General features: G+C 42.6%; 1 protein-coding gene across 9 annotated transcripts in view; it reads left to right on the forward strand.

Annotated features, from left to right (window-relative positions):
• LOC130163679 (SH3 and multiple ankyrin repeat domains protein 2-like) overlaps positions 1-20,000 on the forward strand; it is a 193,884-nt gene that overhangs the window by 109,679 nt on the left and 64,205 nt on the right. For all 9 annotated transcript variants that reach the window (XM_056368132.1, XM_056368543.1, XM_056368626.1 and 6 more), the window contains one exon: positions 12,210-12,645. In XM_056368132.1, the coding sequence (XP_056224107.1) occupies positions 12,210-12,645 (436 nt within the window). The remainder of the gene's footprint in view (positions 1-12,209; positions 12,646-20,000) is intronic.

Below are 20,000 nucleotides of genomic sequence, written 5' to 3' on the forward strand. Positions count from 1 at the left end.
TAAACATATGCAGAAGGCTGGGTTCACTGGTGTGGAGGAGAGCCAGACCTGATCACCCAACACCACTGCTGGACCTCGCTGATAATCTTGTGTCTGACCAGGATTAAACTCACTGCAGCCAGATCCTGAAATCTGGTGGAAAGTCTTAAACCAGACGAGTGGTTTGATTGAATTGATTGAAGTCCATGTTCAACTGTCTAAAAGTCCCCCAAGGTAAAACTGGGGAAGACCCTGCTCTGAAATATTAGAGGGCTCAGTGCATATTTTTAAAGGACTGAAACGTACCTGTTCATACCTGTTCAATTTAGTTTCTGATTAGCTCAGAGTTTGTTTTTGTTTTTTTTAATGATTTCACAGTCTGAACTTTTTCCTTTTCTATTTGTCAAAGCACTTTGAGCTGCATCCTGTGTATGAAAAGTGCCAGATACACAAAGTTATTTTTATTTATTAACATTATCATTATTATTATTATTATTAACTGTTGCATATAATGGAAAGTTCTGGTTTCCGTGAGGTTCGATATCCAAAGTTTAATATCTTGATACAGTTCAGTACAAATATCACAGTATACAATATTATTATTTATTTATTTGTTTTTTCGATATGATAAAAAATATTTGAATATTTTCAAGAAATATTTCCTAGTGTCCATATACTTTTGGCTTTGTAGTGTATTTTCCTTGTCATCAGCTGACCTATATGACCTTCAAGAGCAGGGTTTGATGTATTTCAAAATAAAGCGTTTTTCAGCACACGCCACTGGATTATCAAAGGAATAATGTAGCAGATAGATTTTTGTTTTATTTTGAAAATACCGGTGTGTCGCTGTGTTTTCCCCCCCATGTTTGGACTAGATCGGATGAAATGGCAGATCACAGACGCATGAGGCGAATCTGCTGTCATCGCTGCATTATTGCATAGTTTATGACAACATATGGTTAGCATGTAGCCATCTGGTGTGTTGCTGTTCAGTCGGGTCACTACTTGTATCAGCGTGTCACCATGTTTTAGATTTGTAGTGTAGAAGAAGAGCGCAGGATCCATCACTCAGCGGCAGATCGTGAAATCAAACAGTGTGGCAGCTTCTACAGAGAGAGAGACTGTATGTTTATGAATGTACACGACGTCATATAACAGGCAGGTGCGAGCTTTAATGATGTATGGAGCCATCCCCCTCTGAGTTGCCTAGCAACACGAAGGATTTGTTTCTTGAAGGGAAGCTGCTCTCCAGTCCATCGTTGGCCTCAAAATCTTTTTTTTTCCCCCCACTTCATCCTTCATCCCCCAGTCGCTCCTGACAGCTGGATGATATCAGATCCAGGATGAATGGTAACTTCCTGAAACATCATCATCATCATCATCAGCTGATCTGTTCTCTTCAACTTCAGTCTCAGGAACTCTGGTTTCTTATCTTCCTACGTAGAGATGAAGTTCCTCACTGATCGTTTCACACTGAGCGTCTTCAAATCAACCAGATCAGAAAATAAAATCAGCTTCACACGTTTGACGCAGCAGCAACATTTACTACTTTTATCTCATTTAACCCTCCGAGGTCTGAGGACATTTCCTCTTAGATTCACCTTTTAAAGTGTTTAACATCACAATTCTCAGAACAAGCAAGAAAAATTGAATCCTAGTTTTGGAAATTCTTCAAATATTTTGTGAAAACAAACCTTAACGAATTGTCTTGGTGCTTGACATGTGTTCACCACAGTCTATAGGTTCATAAAAATAGTGCAATATATGAGTAGAATAGTAGATAAATGGATAATAAATGCCTGAAATGAGTCGTAGTGTTGTCTGTCATTCCACTTTAACCAGGTTTTAGAGGCTGTGAGTCACGTATGATCTGGGAAGAATATGTAAGAGAAAGTGGAGAATCTACAGATTCTAATGACATTCAAACCATATTTCTACGTTGTACTATTATAAAAGTTAATAAATAGAAACATCCATGGACCTCAGAGGGTTAAAAACCTCCTTCATCATCTAGTCTTTTTTTAAAAAGGTCCATGTCTGTAGTTAATATTTGTGTGATGATCAGTCTCAGCTCTTCACAGTAAACTGGACTTTTAACACGGCTGTTTATCTTAGTTTATCCTCAAATATAATGACATTTATTAATGTTTTACTGTAATATATTTCATCATTTTAAAAGAGACGTTGTTGGTTTTCATTCTCAGTGGAGCTGCTCGGCCTCTCATCCTCATCCTCAGAGGAAAATACAATAAACCAACATGGCGTAAAATAACTTTAATAGATGATCTGGAAACTGAAAGGCACCAGACGTGAGATCGAGGGCGTCTGAAGACGATGACAGTGATGACATATTTAAACTGGAATAAACTGGTTCCTCTCTGGTTCAGTCGACATGCAGATCTGACTCTATATACAGTCTACATACTGCATTTTTATCGTAGGTAAATTCTATATGAACTTTACATTTAAATGCAGTTTACAGGATGTTTCCAGGAAATGTGGAGTATTTAAAGAACAGGGGAATCTCCTCTGTCAGATGTTTTCTACAGATTTCTAAAAGTTTTCAACCTATAAAACATGGTTCTCTTTCTTTTTACCTCACTGTTGTTCAGGACGTCGCCCAGGCGACCAGGTCTGCTGCTGTTTCTGCGTTTGGTGTCAGGAGTTATTATTATTATTATTATTATTATTATTATTATTATTATTATTATTATTTACACTTAGTTTACGCGAAGTCTTCGTTTTCATTTGTTTGTTTTGATGAGAGATGTTTTTACAGTGTGTGTGTGCGTGTGTGTGTGTGTGTGTGTGTGTGTGTGTGTGTGTGTGTCTTGGGGTTTTCGATCTAAACAGTCAGCTGTTATTTTTTCTGTTCTCTTCATGTTTTATGAATTTTATATGAGCGTAGAGTCGCCTGGAAACACCTGAGGCTGAGTGTCTGAAGGTTGTTGTCGTTCGCTCTGACAGGACGATCTCAGTCATCAGTGAGGAAATGGAGACGCTGCTTTTCTGTCACTGGATCATTTGTCCCCGTTAAACATGTTTTCATTTTATTTTATTTTTATTATTCAACATACAACATTTCTTTCTTGTGGACACGATGTCTAAGTAACACCTTGATGAAACTTCTTCAAATTTGGCACAAACATTCACTTGTACTCAAGGATGAGCTGGTTAGATTTCGGGGGGGGGGGGTTAAAGGTCAAGAGTCAAGGACGTAGTGACCTCACAAAACAGTTTTTGCCTTGTGAACACGATATCTCCGTAACGCCTTGAAGGAATTTCTTCGAATTTGGTAAAAATGTTCAATTAGTCTTAAGGACAAACTGATTAGAATTTGGTGGTCAAAGGTCAAAGGTCACATTTTATAGCCATTACTCAACACTTCACACAAATGGTTAATATAGGAGGTGAGTCTAGTTTTTCTTCAATGATCAAAACATCAGTAAACATTAGAATAAGAAGCTCATTATCCAGGTACCACACCAGTCCTACAGTCCCTCAGTTAACACACAGCAAACACTGGAGCTTAAGTCTGTATGAAAGCCTGGAATAAAACAAACAAGTGTACTAAACCTAAAATAGTAATAGAATAAAAATGAAAAAACTAAAAGTAAAAAAAAGAAAATGGAGGTGACTAGAGTTGTGATTGCTCTCAGTGACCATCTTTCCACAAACCGGTCTGTTGTCAGCTGTGATTTTCTCCGTGGTAAAGACCTTCTCCCCCTCTCTCTCTCCGCTCGCTATGGTGGTCAACACACTGCGATCACGTTCTTTAAAATTAAGAGCAAAATTCTCAATGAATAAATCAAACCTCTATCTGTCATGTTATCAGGTAATATACCCAGTATGAGAAGTGTTGGATCTGAACTAAAATTATTCCTAAAATGAGTTTAATCTCTTTTTGAACACTCTTCCAGAACTCCTATTTCTTTGGGCAAGCCCAAAAATATATGTGTGAATATGGGGCTTTAAAATGCTTCATTTTCACCTTCCAATCGAACTCCCTCCATGTTGCTTAGCTCATGTCCTGCTTTGAATGTTTCCTCCCATTTGTCATTTGTTATTATAATACTTGCTTCCAGCATTTTTCTTTGACACTTCAGATTCTTTTGACAGACAAAAAGCCTCATCAGTCTCATCTAAAGAGTATTTACTGCCTTTAAGTTAAAACATATTTGAGGAAAATGTGATTTAACGATTTTAAACGAACAAAATGTGTGAATGAAATCAAACTGATTTGCAGGTTTTAGCGTGTGTTGGGAGGGAACCTTCATCTTAACTGAAGTGAACGGACCTAATGACCAACATCTGATATTTAATAAAAGCCATAAAGGCATCTTCATCCGCTGTGGGTCGAACTTTAGGACCTGTGGTCATGAGTACTCTCTGACAGAGATCCTGAGAATAAGAGCTGCTGTGTTCTGCTCAGTCAGCTCAGTGTGTGAAGTGAAGTCAGATAAAAGTTAAGGAAGTTAAAAGTTTGGATTCTGACTAAAACCTGAGTCCTTTACTTGATCAATATTTCCTGATAAATTATTATGAACATTCATTGATTCTTGCAGAGGTTTTAAATCTAAATATCTTGAAAAAACTGAATTTATTTTCTTTTTTAAAATTAGATGATACAACTTCTTTTTACTTCTTTTTTTTCTGGCATTTGAAGCAACAAACCAGCTTCTATATTAAAGGAAGAAGAAACGTTAATCAGGGTGTTGTGAGGTGAACTTTATGAATTTATTAATTAATTGAAACCATGGTAAAAAGGTGTGTGGGGGTATGAATGTGTTGGACTATTTTAGGTGTTGTATGGGTCCCTGCTGTAACACTGTCTCATTTCACCATGTGATTCTCACACCAAACCATGGAGACGTGAGACGTACTTGTCACTTACAGTTTTATTCTTAGTCTGGCGGATGTTTGCAGCCTCATGACAGAGACTTCGTCTGTTTGCAGTGAATAAATGTAGAAATGTGTTGGAGGTCATGTAGAGACAGAGCTGCCTCCTCGTTTATTCCACTTTCTCTCATGTCGCAGCCACTGAAGGAATCTAAGCAGCTGCATTTTTTTTTCTCCACATTTTATTTTTTTCTTTTACTTGGTGTCCTGTTTGTAGCTCTACAACTTTTACTCACCATGCCTCCACCTCGCTGCTGTCCCACCCTCTGCCCGGATCACTCTGCAGCGCGGTGCGCGCCTCCTGGGAGAGAGGCAGCGCAGGAGAGAGGGGAGGTGTGTAAGGGGCGGGGTTAGGGAATGCATGTGTGTGTGTGTGTGTGTGTGCGCGTGTGTGTGTGTGTGCGCGTGTGTGTGTGCGTGTGTGTGTGTGTGTGTGTGTGTGTGTGTGTGTGTGTGTGTGTGTGTGTGTGTGCTAGCGGAGGGGGTCGCGCTGGTGTAGCAGGGAGGCGGTGGTAGTGGAAGGTGTGAGCGGGATCATGTGCGCGGTGCGCGGCAGCTCCTCTCCGCGGAGTCGCTGTCCGTGGTGCTGAAGCGGAAAGTCGCGCTGTGATATGCGCGAGCGTGAAGCCGAGCAGGAGAAGCAAAGGAGTGAAAATGAAGTCCATAATCAATGCCTTAAAAAAGGAAGGTAAGAAGCATCATCTCTCTCTTTTTTTGTCTACTTTTCAAATCCTCAGCTCAGGTTTCGGACCTCCGGAGTTCGCGCTGCAACTTGGATCATTTTCAGCTGCCGCGATAAGAAAAGTAAAAAGTGTTCTGCATCATTAGAGGATGTTTTATTTTGTAGGTCGTCGCGTATTTAGGTTACAAGAATAATCCGGGAGTTGTGTCTCTTTTCTTTTTTTTTGCGCGGACTGGAGAGAGAAGGAGAGAGAGGGAGACAGCGCGGCTCTGGAGCAGTTTTTAGGTCACAGGGAGCGGATGGAAAATGAGGCTCCGAGGTTGAGAAAACACCCACAAACATGACTTCATGCTCCCCTCAACCCAAACAGACCCTCAACAGCCCGTCCATCTGCCCGTGTGTGAAACCATGTCGGTGGCGTTGACGCTTTGATTCATCCGCCGCTATTTTTTCTCAATGAAGACGGAGCCGTGGAGCCTATAGGCGGGGGAAGGGCGCCAAAAACCTGGATTGTGTAGGATGCAGATGCAGCTGACAGCTTCTCACGTTCACTTTACATCCGATGCTGTTTTTCATAGAAATGAACATGAGTGAAATGTCTGGATCAAGTGTGCAAAGGTTGCAAGTTGGTCCCATTGATGATGATGATGATGATGCAGATGCAGCAGAATCTGTCAATTTTAGTTGAACAAACCTAATAATAATAATAAATATAGATTTTATTTATGATGATTATTATTATTTATCTTGTGATAATCATATTTTAGTCCGTTTTTATTCAGTTTTATTCTTGGACAAAATAACATCCCCACTGATCTCCAGCTTTTCATCAGTGTTTGTAAAATTAGGATCATTCATTTTGTAAAACTTAGATTTAAATGTCAGTAGTAACTGATTTGTACCTGTGACGCTTCAAAGCTTCCTGAACACTCCTCATAGAATCACATCCACTCAGCTTCACAGCGCTGGAATCTCTAACAGCTTTTTCACTGGTGGAGAAATCAGTGAGTGAAAGGTTTCGCACCAGGAAACCAGGAAGGTGACACAGACGGGATCATATGGTGATAAATAATGTTGACGAAAGTGAATTCATTTAATTTACATCACAAAAAAACAAACAAAAACAACAGAAACAATTTGGAATCAAAAACACCATGAAAAACCATCAATACCAGCAGTGAATTCAGATTCCCGGGAACTTATGAATCATTATCATCTTTTTGCGTCACCACCACTGACAGTGTTGTGTCACATTAACAGTAACGATCCCATCTGCCATCTCACTTTTTATAAAATCTAAAGAATTGACTTTTCCTGCTTTGTAGGAATTCATGTAAATAAAAGACAAAAAAAAAAAAGTATTTATAATTCAAAACCTGAAATAAAAATGCTGCAAATAGAGAGGGATTTTTGACACTAAGAGGAAATAATCCAGTCAACAAAAACACATTAGAAGAGTCAGTGAAATCAACATGGGACACAGAATTTAACACCTCGGGCTTCTGTTATGAAAACAGGAAGAATTGTATTTCATGCAGCTTTAAATCTCTTTTCAAACCCAGTCTAAACGTAGTCTGAGCGCAGGCCGTCTTCACTTGAGGACTTGGGAAACTGGACTGTAATAGTTATAGTGTTAATTTAAATGATATCAGAATAAACTCATCTGTCATCTTAACTGGACAGTAGCCACATGGATCCAATATTACTCACTTAAACCGAACAGCTCCATCTGATGGAAGTTTTAAATATTACATGATCCTTCCTCAAATAATAATAAAGCTTAATAATAATAATAATTATGATGATGATGGTTAAAGCGTCCATACTGCAGGAGGGTTTTAGGATCTGATGCTCTGTCATCAGACTGACAGTGTTTGTGACTGTCCTCTAAAAGTCATGTGACAGTCACAGAAATCACTTCAATAAAAACTTAAATGTAAAAAAAAAAACACATTGACATGACAACTGAAAATAATTTGGTTAAGATTAGAGGAAGATAACGACCAATGAATTTCTATAACATATAATCTATAGAAATAGATTTCGTGGCACTATGACATCATCAGGCTGCGTCCTCCTTGGCTTCCGTCATTAAAGGCAGGAACACGTACGACTAATGTTCGGCTGATTATCATTTTAATTTGACCGTCATCACTTTAGTTTTAGTTTTATCTATTTTAAAATACACAGAAAATGACAAAAAACAAGCTAAAACTAATTTAAAGCCTCCACCTAAGTCTGTAGAAATATCACAAAATTAAAAAATAAAAATACAGAATAAACGTACAAGAAAATAACGTGATTACATAAAGATTCAAAATATATCATAAAATTTACAGCAATAATATCAAGATAAGAGCAGAACTTGTCTTCGCTTCTCTCTTCTTCAGTTCTCCTTGAAGAATTCACCCTCCGTTCACCGTCTCCTCCAAACGCCGTGGTCCTCGCTTCCTTTCTGTCTCACTGTTTGTGAGGATCGCAGCATGAATGAGCAAAACAAGATGGCGGCAGAGGGGTTAAAGTGCACGTTCCTCATGTCTACCCCGTCTTTTTGTCGACTCTCTGCGCCAATGAAGGGATGAAAAACTGACAAAACAGAATTAAAGATGAATAAATGAATTAATAAGGCAAAGTTTTTGATGAATATTGTTTCTCTTTTGGTGCAGACACATGCAGGAATGTGTGTGTGTTGCCTCTGTTTTAATCACTTCCTCAGGATAAAACTGGTTATGTGTGAGGTGACGAGGATTTGTAGGTTTCTATGAATCTTAAAGTTTGTTCCCAGGTGAAGGAGAACGTAAAGTTTGATCACTGCTGAGATCGACAGCAGTCTGCGGACGTGTCCGTCGCTCTTGATTACTGGCTGTTGCGTTGTCCGGATTGGTGGTCGCATGCTTTCGTCGGCTGGTTAATGGTCATTGAATGCACCGCGGCTGGATGACAGTCAGATCTGCAGAATGGAGTGACGGTGAAACATGTTCAGATTCTGCCTTGATTCCACTTTACGACGAGCACGAAGCGGACCGGTGCATCATCAGCAGAATGTCAACAGCATCGTTTGGCTTGGCTGAGACTCTCCGACCTCTGACACGCATCCTGTGTTTCAAGAGCTTTTAATTATATAGATTCCACTGATTGCCTTTTTCAACTCTTACATAAGATGTTTGGACTGTTTTGACTCCACACCCCCATTGTACTTGATAATTAATTGTGTGCAAGAGTTTCCGCGAAAGAGAGAGCGAATCGATGCATTTGTCTGTGTGTGTGTGTGTGTGTGTGTGTGTGTGTGTGTGTGTGTGTGTGTGTGTGTGTGTGTGTGTGTGTGTGTGTGTGTGTGTGAGTGATTAGCAAAAGTTAAAACCAGCCCCAACAGCTTGGAGGCCACACACACACACACACCTCAGGGATGCAGATAGCCTGCTAGCTCCTAAATGTGCTAGCTCATTAGATGTTAGCACCTATTCTCCTCATCAACACGTCTGCTGTAGACGGAGAGAGAGAGAGAGAGAGAGAGAGAGAGGTCTGAGATATTAGCCTGAGAAAGCGATAATGACTCAGTGAATCTCCCTTCAGATGTTCAGGCTGCCAGGAAGTGAAGAGCGGGAAACTGCAGCGCAGCTAACAGGCGACTGGTACCATTGTATTAATCAAGTCATCAGGAGATGCTTATTGGAATGGCTGCAGGCCCTCTTCTGCTTCTGCTCTCCTCGCGCCCTCGTAATTGCGAGGAGTAAGCTGGCGATGGCGGTTGTAGGCTCATCGTCTGGCGGTGTAATGGAGGAATGTATCCGTGGGGAAATCAAGGCCCAACCTCCATTACTGGTTGGGTTTGACAGTACAATGCAGCCAGTGTGGGGCCACGGGAACTCGGCTCTGCACAAGTAATCCTGATAATCGTGCTAATGATGGGCAGAGAGGGAGAGCAGTGAGGAGCCGCGGCCAATCACCAAACTCAGCTCAATATTTTGTGTGTGTGTGTGTGTGTGTGTGTGTGTGTGTGTGTGTATGGGAAAGAGATTTCTATGTGATATTGGCTTTAGCTGCCTGGTATTAGAGCATGGCCCACAGTCAGAGAGAGAGAGAGAGAGAGATTATATTTTGATGGATTGATGAAAGAAAAATGACAAAACATGTACAAAAACAAGAGAGAAGGCGCACGACGAGGGTCGATGGATGGATGGATGGATGGATGGATGGATGGATGGATAGACGTGTGCACATAGTCGCCTAGCGATTCTGACATCACTGAGAGAAAGAATAGCACATCAGAGCCAAAAGGTGAGTCGTTATTCATCTCCTTCCCCTGAGGTTTACACTTCACCTCCAGCAGCACGGATCTGAAGGATGGATGCAAACAGCTACTTGCAGATACCTTTGGTGATGGATGGATGGATAGATAGGTAGATAGATAGATAGATAGATAGATAGATAGATAGATAGATAGATAGATAGATAGATAGATAGATAGATAGATAGATAGATAGATCAGTCAATAATCCTCCACTCTTCCTGGAAGCACAAGGAACCTGAACTGCTCAATCACAGTTCTTAGAACAGGTGTGTTGAAGTGTGTTGAGGTGCAAATTGTACAGTATGTGCTGAACTAGTGGGAATCAGTGAGTAGCAGTCTGTATAGATGCAATCCTGGAATTGTCAGCACCATTTAATCTCCACGTATTCGCAGCGTTCTTTCTGTTGCATATGCTTTAGAACATAAAGTTCGTCCGTCACAGCTGCAGCTAGAGCGCCGCTCAGTCGAGCTCGTACCGCCGAGGCCAAACAATCCTACACACGTCTGTCAGGTCCAGATCATTATCTGGACCTGCACCAAGTTGTACAAACTGAAAGATCTCATGCCATAAATATGTTGTTGTTGTTTTTTTTTCTTTTATTCACCAAGATCCAAACATTATTTCATGAGTAATTAACAAAAATGTCGCCAAATGCCCCGTCTCGCAATTTTAAGGTGTAATGAGTTCGTGTCTGGGCCACACCCCGTCCCGCCACTGAGTTTGGTGCAAGTTGGATCAGTACTTTTTGCTTGGCGGAGGTACAGTTTACTACAGAGGGAGTACTAAAGAAGTAGTGGTGGTTGTCACAAAGTAACGCTGAGAGAAATGGAGACAAGAGATTGACAGAGTTTATTCAGTTTCCTGGTGTCAGTTTAAAAGAACCTTTTACTGTTCGTCCCCTTGAAAAGTGACAAAAATATTGAAGTTGTGTAACAAATGGAAAAAATAAAAAATAAAAAAGAGTTAGAGAGTGAAAAGTTCCCGCACAGTTTGTACTCTCTCACCTTGGCACAGCTGGGCGATCACAGCATGGAGTGGAAGTGAAATGTCAGAAAGTTCCCGCGCTGCTTGGACAAAGGCCGATGATCCGACGACAGGAAGCGAAAAAAGTTTCCAAAGTTATCCGAGCCGTCAGAGCGTAGAAACACGCTGATCGACTGAAGGTGAAAAAACAGCATCACAGCAAAAAAGAAGAAAAGTCTGACCTTACGTGATGAGCAGCTCTGAAAAGCAAGAACTTTTGAATGACCTTCCGCCTGAGGCTGGTACTAAATCTACCGTCGGTCCTGGACAGCGACGTCATGTTTTTGTTGTCGGTTCTCGCTCTAATCCCTGTGTCTCGGTGACGTCAGTCTGCTGTACAACAGTGTTTGTTCCTGAGGATCACACGATGCTGCAGCGTCTGATTGACACCGACTGACAGAAGATTACAGTTCACTCTTATTACAGAGGCTAGCAGCGTGAGCCGCAGTTCAACAGGGGCAGACATCCGTCCAGGGTTCATGGCTCCTCTGCAGGTTTCCTCATGTCACACTGACTGTTTTTCAAATTAAAGGTTTATGTCAGATTTCTAAAGGGCGAGTTTTAAATGGAAGTTTTACAGAGTGAGTTCTCTCAGGTGTTTGCGCGCGCGCGTGTGTGTGTGTGTGTGTGTGTGTGTGTGTGTGTTGATCAGTGCGCATGCTGTTGCAGATGTTAGAAAACGAAGCAAATCATCACAGATGTGACTGTGATCCGAGGTCACTGTGACGTTTTCTCTAGCGGTGGTTGAGAGTTCAGGGTTACTGGCCCTTTATCATCACTCAAGGGCAGCCTCACACACAGAGTGGAGCTCTGCTGCGGAGGTCGGTGCAGAGGAAGTGTTATTGTGAGTCCTGTGTCCAATCCAGTGTTTTCACCTGTCTGATTATCAAACTTCAGCTTTTAAAACTGCACTGAAAAGATCATTTGGTTTTTGTCTCGTCCTGCAAATGAGAAACGGAGCTTCTATTTGTTTCATCATTCATGTCTCAGGCGTTTTAAGTTGTTTTCTCTTGTTTGTTGAAATGAGACATTTCCCCTGTTTCCCAGCGGCAGATTTTCAGTGTGTTTTCTTTAAAAAAACATTTTTTTAATTTTCTGAAACTCCATGTAAATAACACATTCTTCAGAAAATGTATAATTTGTAGTCTGCTAACTTTTACATCTTTAAGCATCTAAAGACACAGACAGCGGGACTGACTCTCCAACGCGACTTCAAATGATTTCAGTTTAAAGCTGCTCTAGATGAACGTGACGGGACCAGAAAAGGTAAAGGTTAATGAAAATTCTGAGAGATGAAGAAAATTAAATTCCTCCTCTCCCTGGTTCCTCTGCAGTGCCTTTCCGCGAGGCTCCAGCCTACACCAAACGGCGCCGGGGTCCATCGTCTGGCAACAGCAGCGGAAACGGCCAGTCCCCCACCTCGTTATCAGCGCCACGGGTCCTCCTGCGCTCCAACAGCGACAACAACCTAACAGTCAGCCAGTACCAGCAGCAGCACGGTTCTCCCAGCAACTGGGGCCCCCATCTGCAGCAGCACCAACACACCCAGCCCCACCCGCACAGGGCCCCCCAGCAGGGTCACTCGCAGCCTGGCTCCTCAGCATTGCATCGCAGCCTGTCACCCCAGCTGCTCCAGCAGATGCCCAGCGGCAGCCCCAATGGCACCGTGGTGGTCCGGACCATGGGGAGGGGGGCGAGGAGCCGGTCGCCCTCCCTCAGCCGGCTGGGGGAGGAGGCTCGGCGCGCTCTACCTTCACAGCGTCAGCCCAGGTGAGTTTCTGCAACACACCGACGAGCGGAGGCGGTCTGTGTGTTTGTGTGAGTGAACAAGATTCAGGAGATCCAGGCTGAGGAACCTGGAGGTCAGAGGTCAACTGATGACTCACAAACATTTTACTGTCAATATTTTGCAGCTCAGCTGTGATCTGGTCAGAGCCGGCTGTTTGCTGCTACAGTAAAGGAGCTATCTGTCAGTTTAGCTATTGCTACGTGGCTAACATTAGCATTAGCAGCTGTTTACTCACCAGTCTAGAAGAAAAGTTGTGAGTTCAGCATCAAACTTCATTCCTTTACACCTCAACATCTGTCCCCAGAGGTGGAAACAAACACCAATGTTAACTCTTGTCTCTATCACGTCTTTTCTTCCACTTAAGTTAGCATGCTAACCAGCTAGCCCCGTCCTGTCTCCGCACTGTAGCCTCCAGTCTGTCCTGAGGACGTAGCTGTTCAGAGGACGTTTTATAACCTCTTGTTTTGTATAAACGCAACAATGGCTGCAGCTCTTGTCAAGCGGCGATCACTGTCACCTGCTCCTGACAAGAAATCACGTCCAGCTGCAGAGAAAATGTACAGATAGCTCCTTTAAAGATGGCGTCAGCGCCAGGTTGTCACCGGCGAGGCCAGAAACATCAGGTGCAGAAGTGAAATAACTTCTTTCTTCCAGACCTGTGCAAGTTTGATGAAGATAGAGATAAGAGGTTTTTAAAGGGTCAGTTCACTCAAATTACTGCTGTGACTGTCTGACACAGAAAGCAGCATCTTCTGTCACTGATGCACAGACTGGGTCAGAACTCACCTGCTGCATGTTCACATGAGCTCTGATTACCTGCATAACCTAGTTTCTCTGATTGTTCCGGATACTTAACTGCGCCGTGTGAATGCACCGAATGGCACTTCCTGTATAAATAAAACAAAAAGTCCTCATCCGTGCAGAGGGGTGGAGACGCTGGTTCAGGGAAGACAAAGTTTCTGTTGGATTTTAAGTCGAGTTGAAAACGAGACTGAGCATCGTGGTGCAAACAAAGTAAGAGAAACAAAACAGAAAACTTTCATTGTGCAGCAGTAGGTTCAATTCCTCTGCGCTGTAAGCTGCATTCGAGTGTCATCCATCTTGTTCCAGATCGATCGAGCTTTTGCGAGGACTGTGAGAAGCGGTGGCTTGAATGGATTAGCCTCCAGCGTAGCACACACACCAGCTCGCTCGTCTCTCTTCTGTTCTGTGCCGCCGGGGCGGAGGTGGAAAGATCAGCTGGTAGTTGGTGTTTCGATCTGTACTGTTGTGTCTCTGCCTGATAGCTGAGGAAACTAAAACTCAAAACAACTAGGAAAATAAGAAAACTTTGTCTATGCTGCGACGCCGCCATCTTGGTTTACCACATGGACAGCGCGACTTAAGTCCACCTTTACCTTTAGCACCTTAACCCTCTGAGGTCGATGGATGTTTCTATTAGTGTCTTTGCAATAGTACAGCACAGAAATCTGGTAAATGTCGTTAGAATCTGTAGCGTCTCCATTTTCCCTTACATATTCTTCCCCGATCACAGCTTTCAGGCATTTATTACCAATTTATCTACTATTTTACTCACATGTTGCTCTATTTTTATGAACCTATAGACTGTGGTGAACACATGTCAAGCACCAAAACAAATCGTAAAGGTTTGTTTTCACAGAATATTTGAAAAATTTCAAGATCTAGGCTTCAGTTTTTCTGAATTTTGGCCGAATGATCTCTTTGCTCTGCGACCAAAAAGGGGCGTCGTTATAGAAAGATCTGAGCTTGTTCTGAGAATTGTGATGTTAAACACTTTGGTCTTATGTGATACGCAAGTTCCCTTTAAAAGGTGAATTTAAGAGAAAATGCCCTCAGACCTCGGAGGGTTAATAAACTCTAAATTTGAATTTGTTCACTTTGGTTCATGATTAAATATCTAAAAAACTACCTGCATTCCCTTTAGCCTTAGCTTTAGCAAATGTTAGCATGCTAACAAGCTCGACTAAGATGGGGAACATTTTATCTGTGAAACATCGACATGGTAAAACCTGTAAGTATCAGCATAACCGGAGTGAAGTGAGACATGTTTGTGTTTGTAATGTGGGTGAACGCGTCCTGTGAGCAAGGCATTGTTGATGGGAGTTACGGGTTGAGATCCAGTGTGTGTTTCCTCGGTGCGTCTTCATTTACAGTACATACAGTATCCGTGCTCTCCCACCATCCTCCGTGTGAGATGATGTATGACGGGTTCTTCTTGGAAACGTACCATCAAACAGACTCCGGCTTCCTGCGGTAGCTATGGCAACTATTGCTATGGTTGCATGCAGACACAGTTTGTATGTGAGCTTCATATAGCTGCTTTAAAACAGCTGATTCCGACTTCATCTGCGTGTGTGTGTGTGTGTGTGTGTGTGTGTGTGTGTGTTTGTGTGTGTGTGTGTGTGTGTGTGTGTGTTTGTGTGTGTGTTTGTGTGTGTGTGTGTGTGTGTGTTTGTGTGTTTGTGTGTGTGCATGACCATGTGAGCGGTGAAGGATTAAAGTGTGATGGACATTTATCTCAGAGCGATGTAACTGTCAATCCAGATTAAGACACATGCTCTCTGCCCCCCCCCCCCCTTCCTCCCTCTTCCTCCCCCTCCTTCCTCCTCCCCCTCCTTCCTCCTCCCCCTCTTCCTTGGCAGATGGACACATTTGGAAGCACTCTGCTGCACCAACACTGCCCACACTCTGTAGGAGAGGAGAGATGGGAGGAGAGATTAGAGGAGAGGAGGAGGAGAAGAGAGGAGGAGGAGAGATGAGAGGAGAGGAGGAGAAGAGAGGAGAGGCGAGATGGGAGGAGAAAAAGATGAGAGGAGAGGAGGAGGAGAGAGGAGGAGGAGAGATGGGAGGAGAGATTAGAGGAGAGGAGGAGGAGAAGAGAGGAGGAGGAGAGATGAGAGGAGAGGAGGAGAAGAGAGGAGGAGAGGAGGATAGAGGAAGAAAGGAAACGAGAGGAGAGGAGAAGAAAGTTGAGGTGAGGTGAGGAGAGATGTGACCAAGCAGTAGAATAAAGACAGGATGAAGAGCAGAAAGAGGAGGAGGAGGAGGAGGAGGCCTGAAGAGGAGAGAATAGAGGCAGAATGAGGGGTTTAGATTGAGGGTGGAGGAGACGGAGTTCAGGGAAGACAAGTGACAGAAAAGAAGGGGGAGAGAAAGGGGGAGGACAGTTGCCTCACTATCTTGTCTTTTGACACTCTTGAGTAAAAACTGGAGGTGTGAGGAGGGAGGGAGGAGAGAGGAGCTGCTGCAGGAGGATTCACTGAAACCTGCTGCTGCTGCTGCTGCTGCTGTTTCACAGCTGTTTCACATCTGTCTCACATCTGTTTCACATCTGTCTCTCGCTTTGATCCTTCAGACTCTGGTGATCGATCAGTTTTTTCCAAGTAACATTTTATTCGAAGCTGCTGTAACAATTTTTATTGGTTGATTAATTGTTAATCAGTCGATCAACAGATAATTGATCAACATTTTTAATAAGAGATTGAAGTAAAAAATGTCAGCTTTTAAAACGACAGGATTTTATATCTTATCATTATATCGACAACATCACCTTGCACCCCCCCCGTAAAGTCTCATTCTCTGAGCCTCTCCTCTGATTGGCTGACTGTTTTCTGAGTGATCCAATAAGGTAAAAACACTCAGGGAAACCAAATCCTGCAAGGTTTGGATGGTGGGTCCAGGTGGGCGGGGCTTGGTGACTGCTTTGTTGTGACATCACAAAGTTCTAGAAGTCCTGACGGCTGGTTTTAAGGCTCAGTTTCTGAATACAGGCTGTGTGCATTTCTCTGTGGACTGAGGCTTTGATACTTTCACAGTATTAATATAGAAGCTAGAGCTGATCTATAATCACACTACACATGGACACAGACCTTTACACTGGAGGAGCTTTAAAGACCTGTGCTGCTCCTGCGTACAGTAGATTATATGGAGGATATTCAGGTTAAGACTTTTCCTGAGACCTATTTGTGCGCTCGGCTCCAGAGGCTCCATGGACGGATAATTGCCCTCATTTTTTTTTAAAACCCATTCATTATCAAATTCAAGTGTTGTTTAACAATTCTTTAAACATCATTTATATTTAATAAGTGCAGCTCACGGCGACACGTCAGTGGAGGTGACCTTGCTAGAACTCAGCCAAGATCGTGTTGTCGATGCCGGTGTGAACTTTAGCTGTCAGAGCTCCTCCAGGCGTTCCCACCCCGCTGCCCTTTAAAGCCCCTCATTCCTGCACGTTCGCTCTTTCGCCCGTGCTTTCATTCGCTTTTCTTCGTTTCTCTCCTACTCATAATCCCCCCACCCCACCCCTAACCCTCACATCCAACCTCCACCCACACACACGACAACGTCTCTGTGGCGTCCCCTCCTTGCTCCCGCTTGACATGTCATTTGTTAGAATGAAACCCACTTGCACATGTGAGCCCACACTCGCTCTCTCACACTCACACACACACACACACACACACACACTCACACACACACACACACACACACACACACACACACACACAAAGAAGCACACACTGACAGCTGTCAGTCAGCCCCGGGGCGTCATGGCAACAGCTTCCCAACGAGATGCTCATACATCATCATAAAAGCTGAAGTATGCAGCGCAGCAGCGCAGACTTTCTCATGTCCGACTGACAGTAATTTGTTTTTTAACAATAAAAAAATGAAAACACACTAACAAAAAATCTCTCAGATCACAGGTCAGTATTTGACTCCACATCACACGGACAGTACCATCATCATCATCATCACTTCCTGTTCTGAAGCGTCACAAACGTCCGAAAGAAATCGAGGCTAATGTTGTAAAGAAAATGAAATTACACCACAGAGAAGATTTCCCCGGCGAGTTTGATGAGATTATAAACTTTCCCTGGATTGATTTGATTCAGTTTAGTCATAAAACAATATTTACATCACACACTTCAGATAAATCCCAGACTGAAAAACAACAGGACACAAGAAAGTAACACAGATTCAATGGCGAATGGAGCCGTGACAAAATCAAATACAGTCGTAAATAAAAAAGAAACGAGACGCTGACGTCAAACTGGAAAAAACAAAACATTCCAGCTGATGTTATACACGTCACTTTGCTTTGTATTTAAACTATATTTACATATAGATGTCAGATGTTGTTCTTGCGGCTTGTTACCTCCAAATAACCACAAATAAAATAAAATGCAGAATGCAGCTTTAAATGTGTCTGACTCTTATCACCTGGGTCAGATCCAGTCCCTGTGTCTGAACTCTGACTATCGTGTGCTTTGTCCTGATCCAGGTGAGACCCCCCAGGTACAGACTCTGTTTTAACACCCTCCCTCCTCCTGAGTGTATGTTTGCCATGATCTCAGTTCCCTGCAGTTACAGTGTTTAACATGTAAGTGTTGACTGTACTGTATCCGACTGTATGTGCCTCTGTACTGTAATGGCGCTGCCCCCCACCCCCCCTTCTCTCTCTCTCTCCTTGTCTCGGGTGATCATCCAATAATAGCACAAATTATGCACAGCTGGTATTAATCAACACTGTCTAATTAGCACCTCAAAGCCACCTGGGTAATTGCCAAAAAAAAAAAAGCATGAGAGAAAACATGGCCGCCGGTTTCAGTGGGTACCTGCTGATGTTGTAGGCCGTGTTCAGTTTGAATGTGAAGTGTTTCTCCCACATCGTTACACCAACAAGTCCAGATTTAGATCAGTCCCACGGCAGCGATGCATGATCACACGTTTCCGTGGATGAGAAGAAGCTTTTATGAATTTGCAGCCTGGAAATTTTTCAGTTTTTCACAATAAAAGCACAGAAAACAGGAGGGCTATCTCAGCTTAAAGGGACACTTCTTAAAGGGTAGCCGACGCTGCCAACGTGGAAAGTGATGACGTCTCTTCTTCTGCTGATTTGATTTTGAAGATTATTTCTGATGAGTTTGTTTGGACTCTGTCCCGTATTGGTCCTTATGTTAACGGCTCTATCTGTAGCTCTGAAGCAGCAGATGCGTGAGGGTGACGTATCGTCCACATCAGCGCGAATAGATTTGTTTTTTGGGTTCTAGTTTTAGTCACGTCTTAATAAGAACCTTAGTCCAACACAATATTGACTTTGCTGTGAGTTTTGAAGTGTCAGTATCAGGGATGGATGTTTGTGCTGTGAAGTCTAATGGTTAAATGACTGTAATCTCTACAGGGATTCTCTCTCTGTAGGGTTAAATATAATATTTCGTAGCTTTGTGCAATATAAGATGTCACATATCACGATATATGATATTAACGTGGGGGCATCAGGAGTTTATAATGTAATTATATTATATTATTGTATTTTACGCTTCAGCTGTTTTTGGTGGGGTTTTTTATAATAAGCAATATTCAATATTATCAAATATCGGCCCAAGCTTCATATTCAGACACTGTCATTGGAAGTTTAGGTTTTCTTATGTGAGAGTTTCTCATAGACTGTAAATAAAGATGGACGTCACCTCTGTGACGTCACTCACAGGTTTCTGAAGCTCAGAGTGAGCTGCTCCACCGTCGCCATCTTGGCAGTGTCTGACTCCGCCCCCTAACTCCCAGCTAATGCAAATATGGTCAAAGGGTGTGTGTGGAGCCGAGACTCCATACGTGCATACTGGTTTGTGGCATCCATACGCTCACCCACCTGTCACTCAAAGAGGCCACGCCCCCTCAATCCTCCATAACTTTAGTCCTTAATAAAATGTAAACAGGTGAGTTATATAAACAGGTGTCATGAAGGAGGAAATTAACTCTAAAGACCAAAACAGTTTTTGTACCAGGCTGTAAACATGTTTATTTCTGCTGTAATGTTGGACATTTTAACATGGGAGTTTATGGGGACTGACTCACTGTTGGAGCCAGACTCTAGTGGTCGTTAGAGGAACTGCAGCTCCTGGTTGACGCTTGGTGTTTCTATAGTCCAGCAGTTTTTGACCTCTGCTCTCACATCTAAACTTAGACAATCAGCTTTCTCTATAAAGAGCTGTCGACTCCGGATCACATGACCAACTGAAATCAACTTAAATCCCTTTACAACAAAGGTTCAGTGCTAAAATCAAACCAGAACTTCACCCACGTCTAGGCATTTATATCTATTGCTGATTGTCTTTGTTTGACTGTTTGTAGCTTGTTGTGCTGTTGTGTTGAACATCTGTATAGTTTTAGCTAATTATAGGATATTATCACTTTTGTTGTTTTGGTTTTTCCTGTTGTAATGACATTACACATGTAAAAGCTCAACTAGAGACAGGAGCAACAGCTATAAACTCAAACTTAGGTTGCACTGACCCTATAAAATACATAAACA

This window comes from Seriola aureovittata, chromosome 1 (assembly GCF_021018895.1).
Source record: "Seriola aureovittata isolate HTS-2021-v1 ecotype China chromosome 1, ASM2101889v1, whole genome shotgun sequence".
Taxonomy (NCBI): domain Eukaryota; kingdom Metazoa; phylum Chordata; class Actinopteri; order Carangiformes; family Carangidae; genus Seriola; species Seriola aureovittata.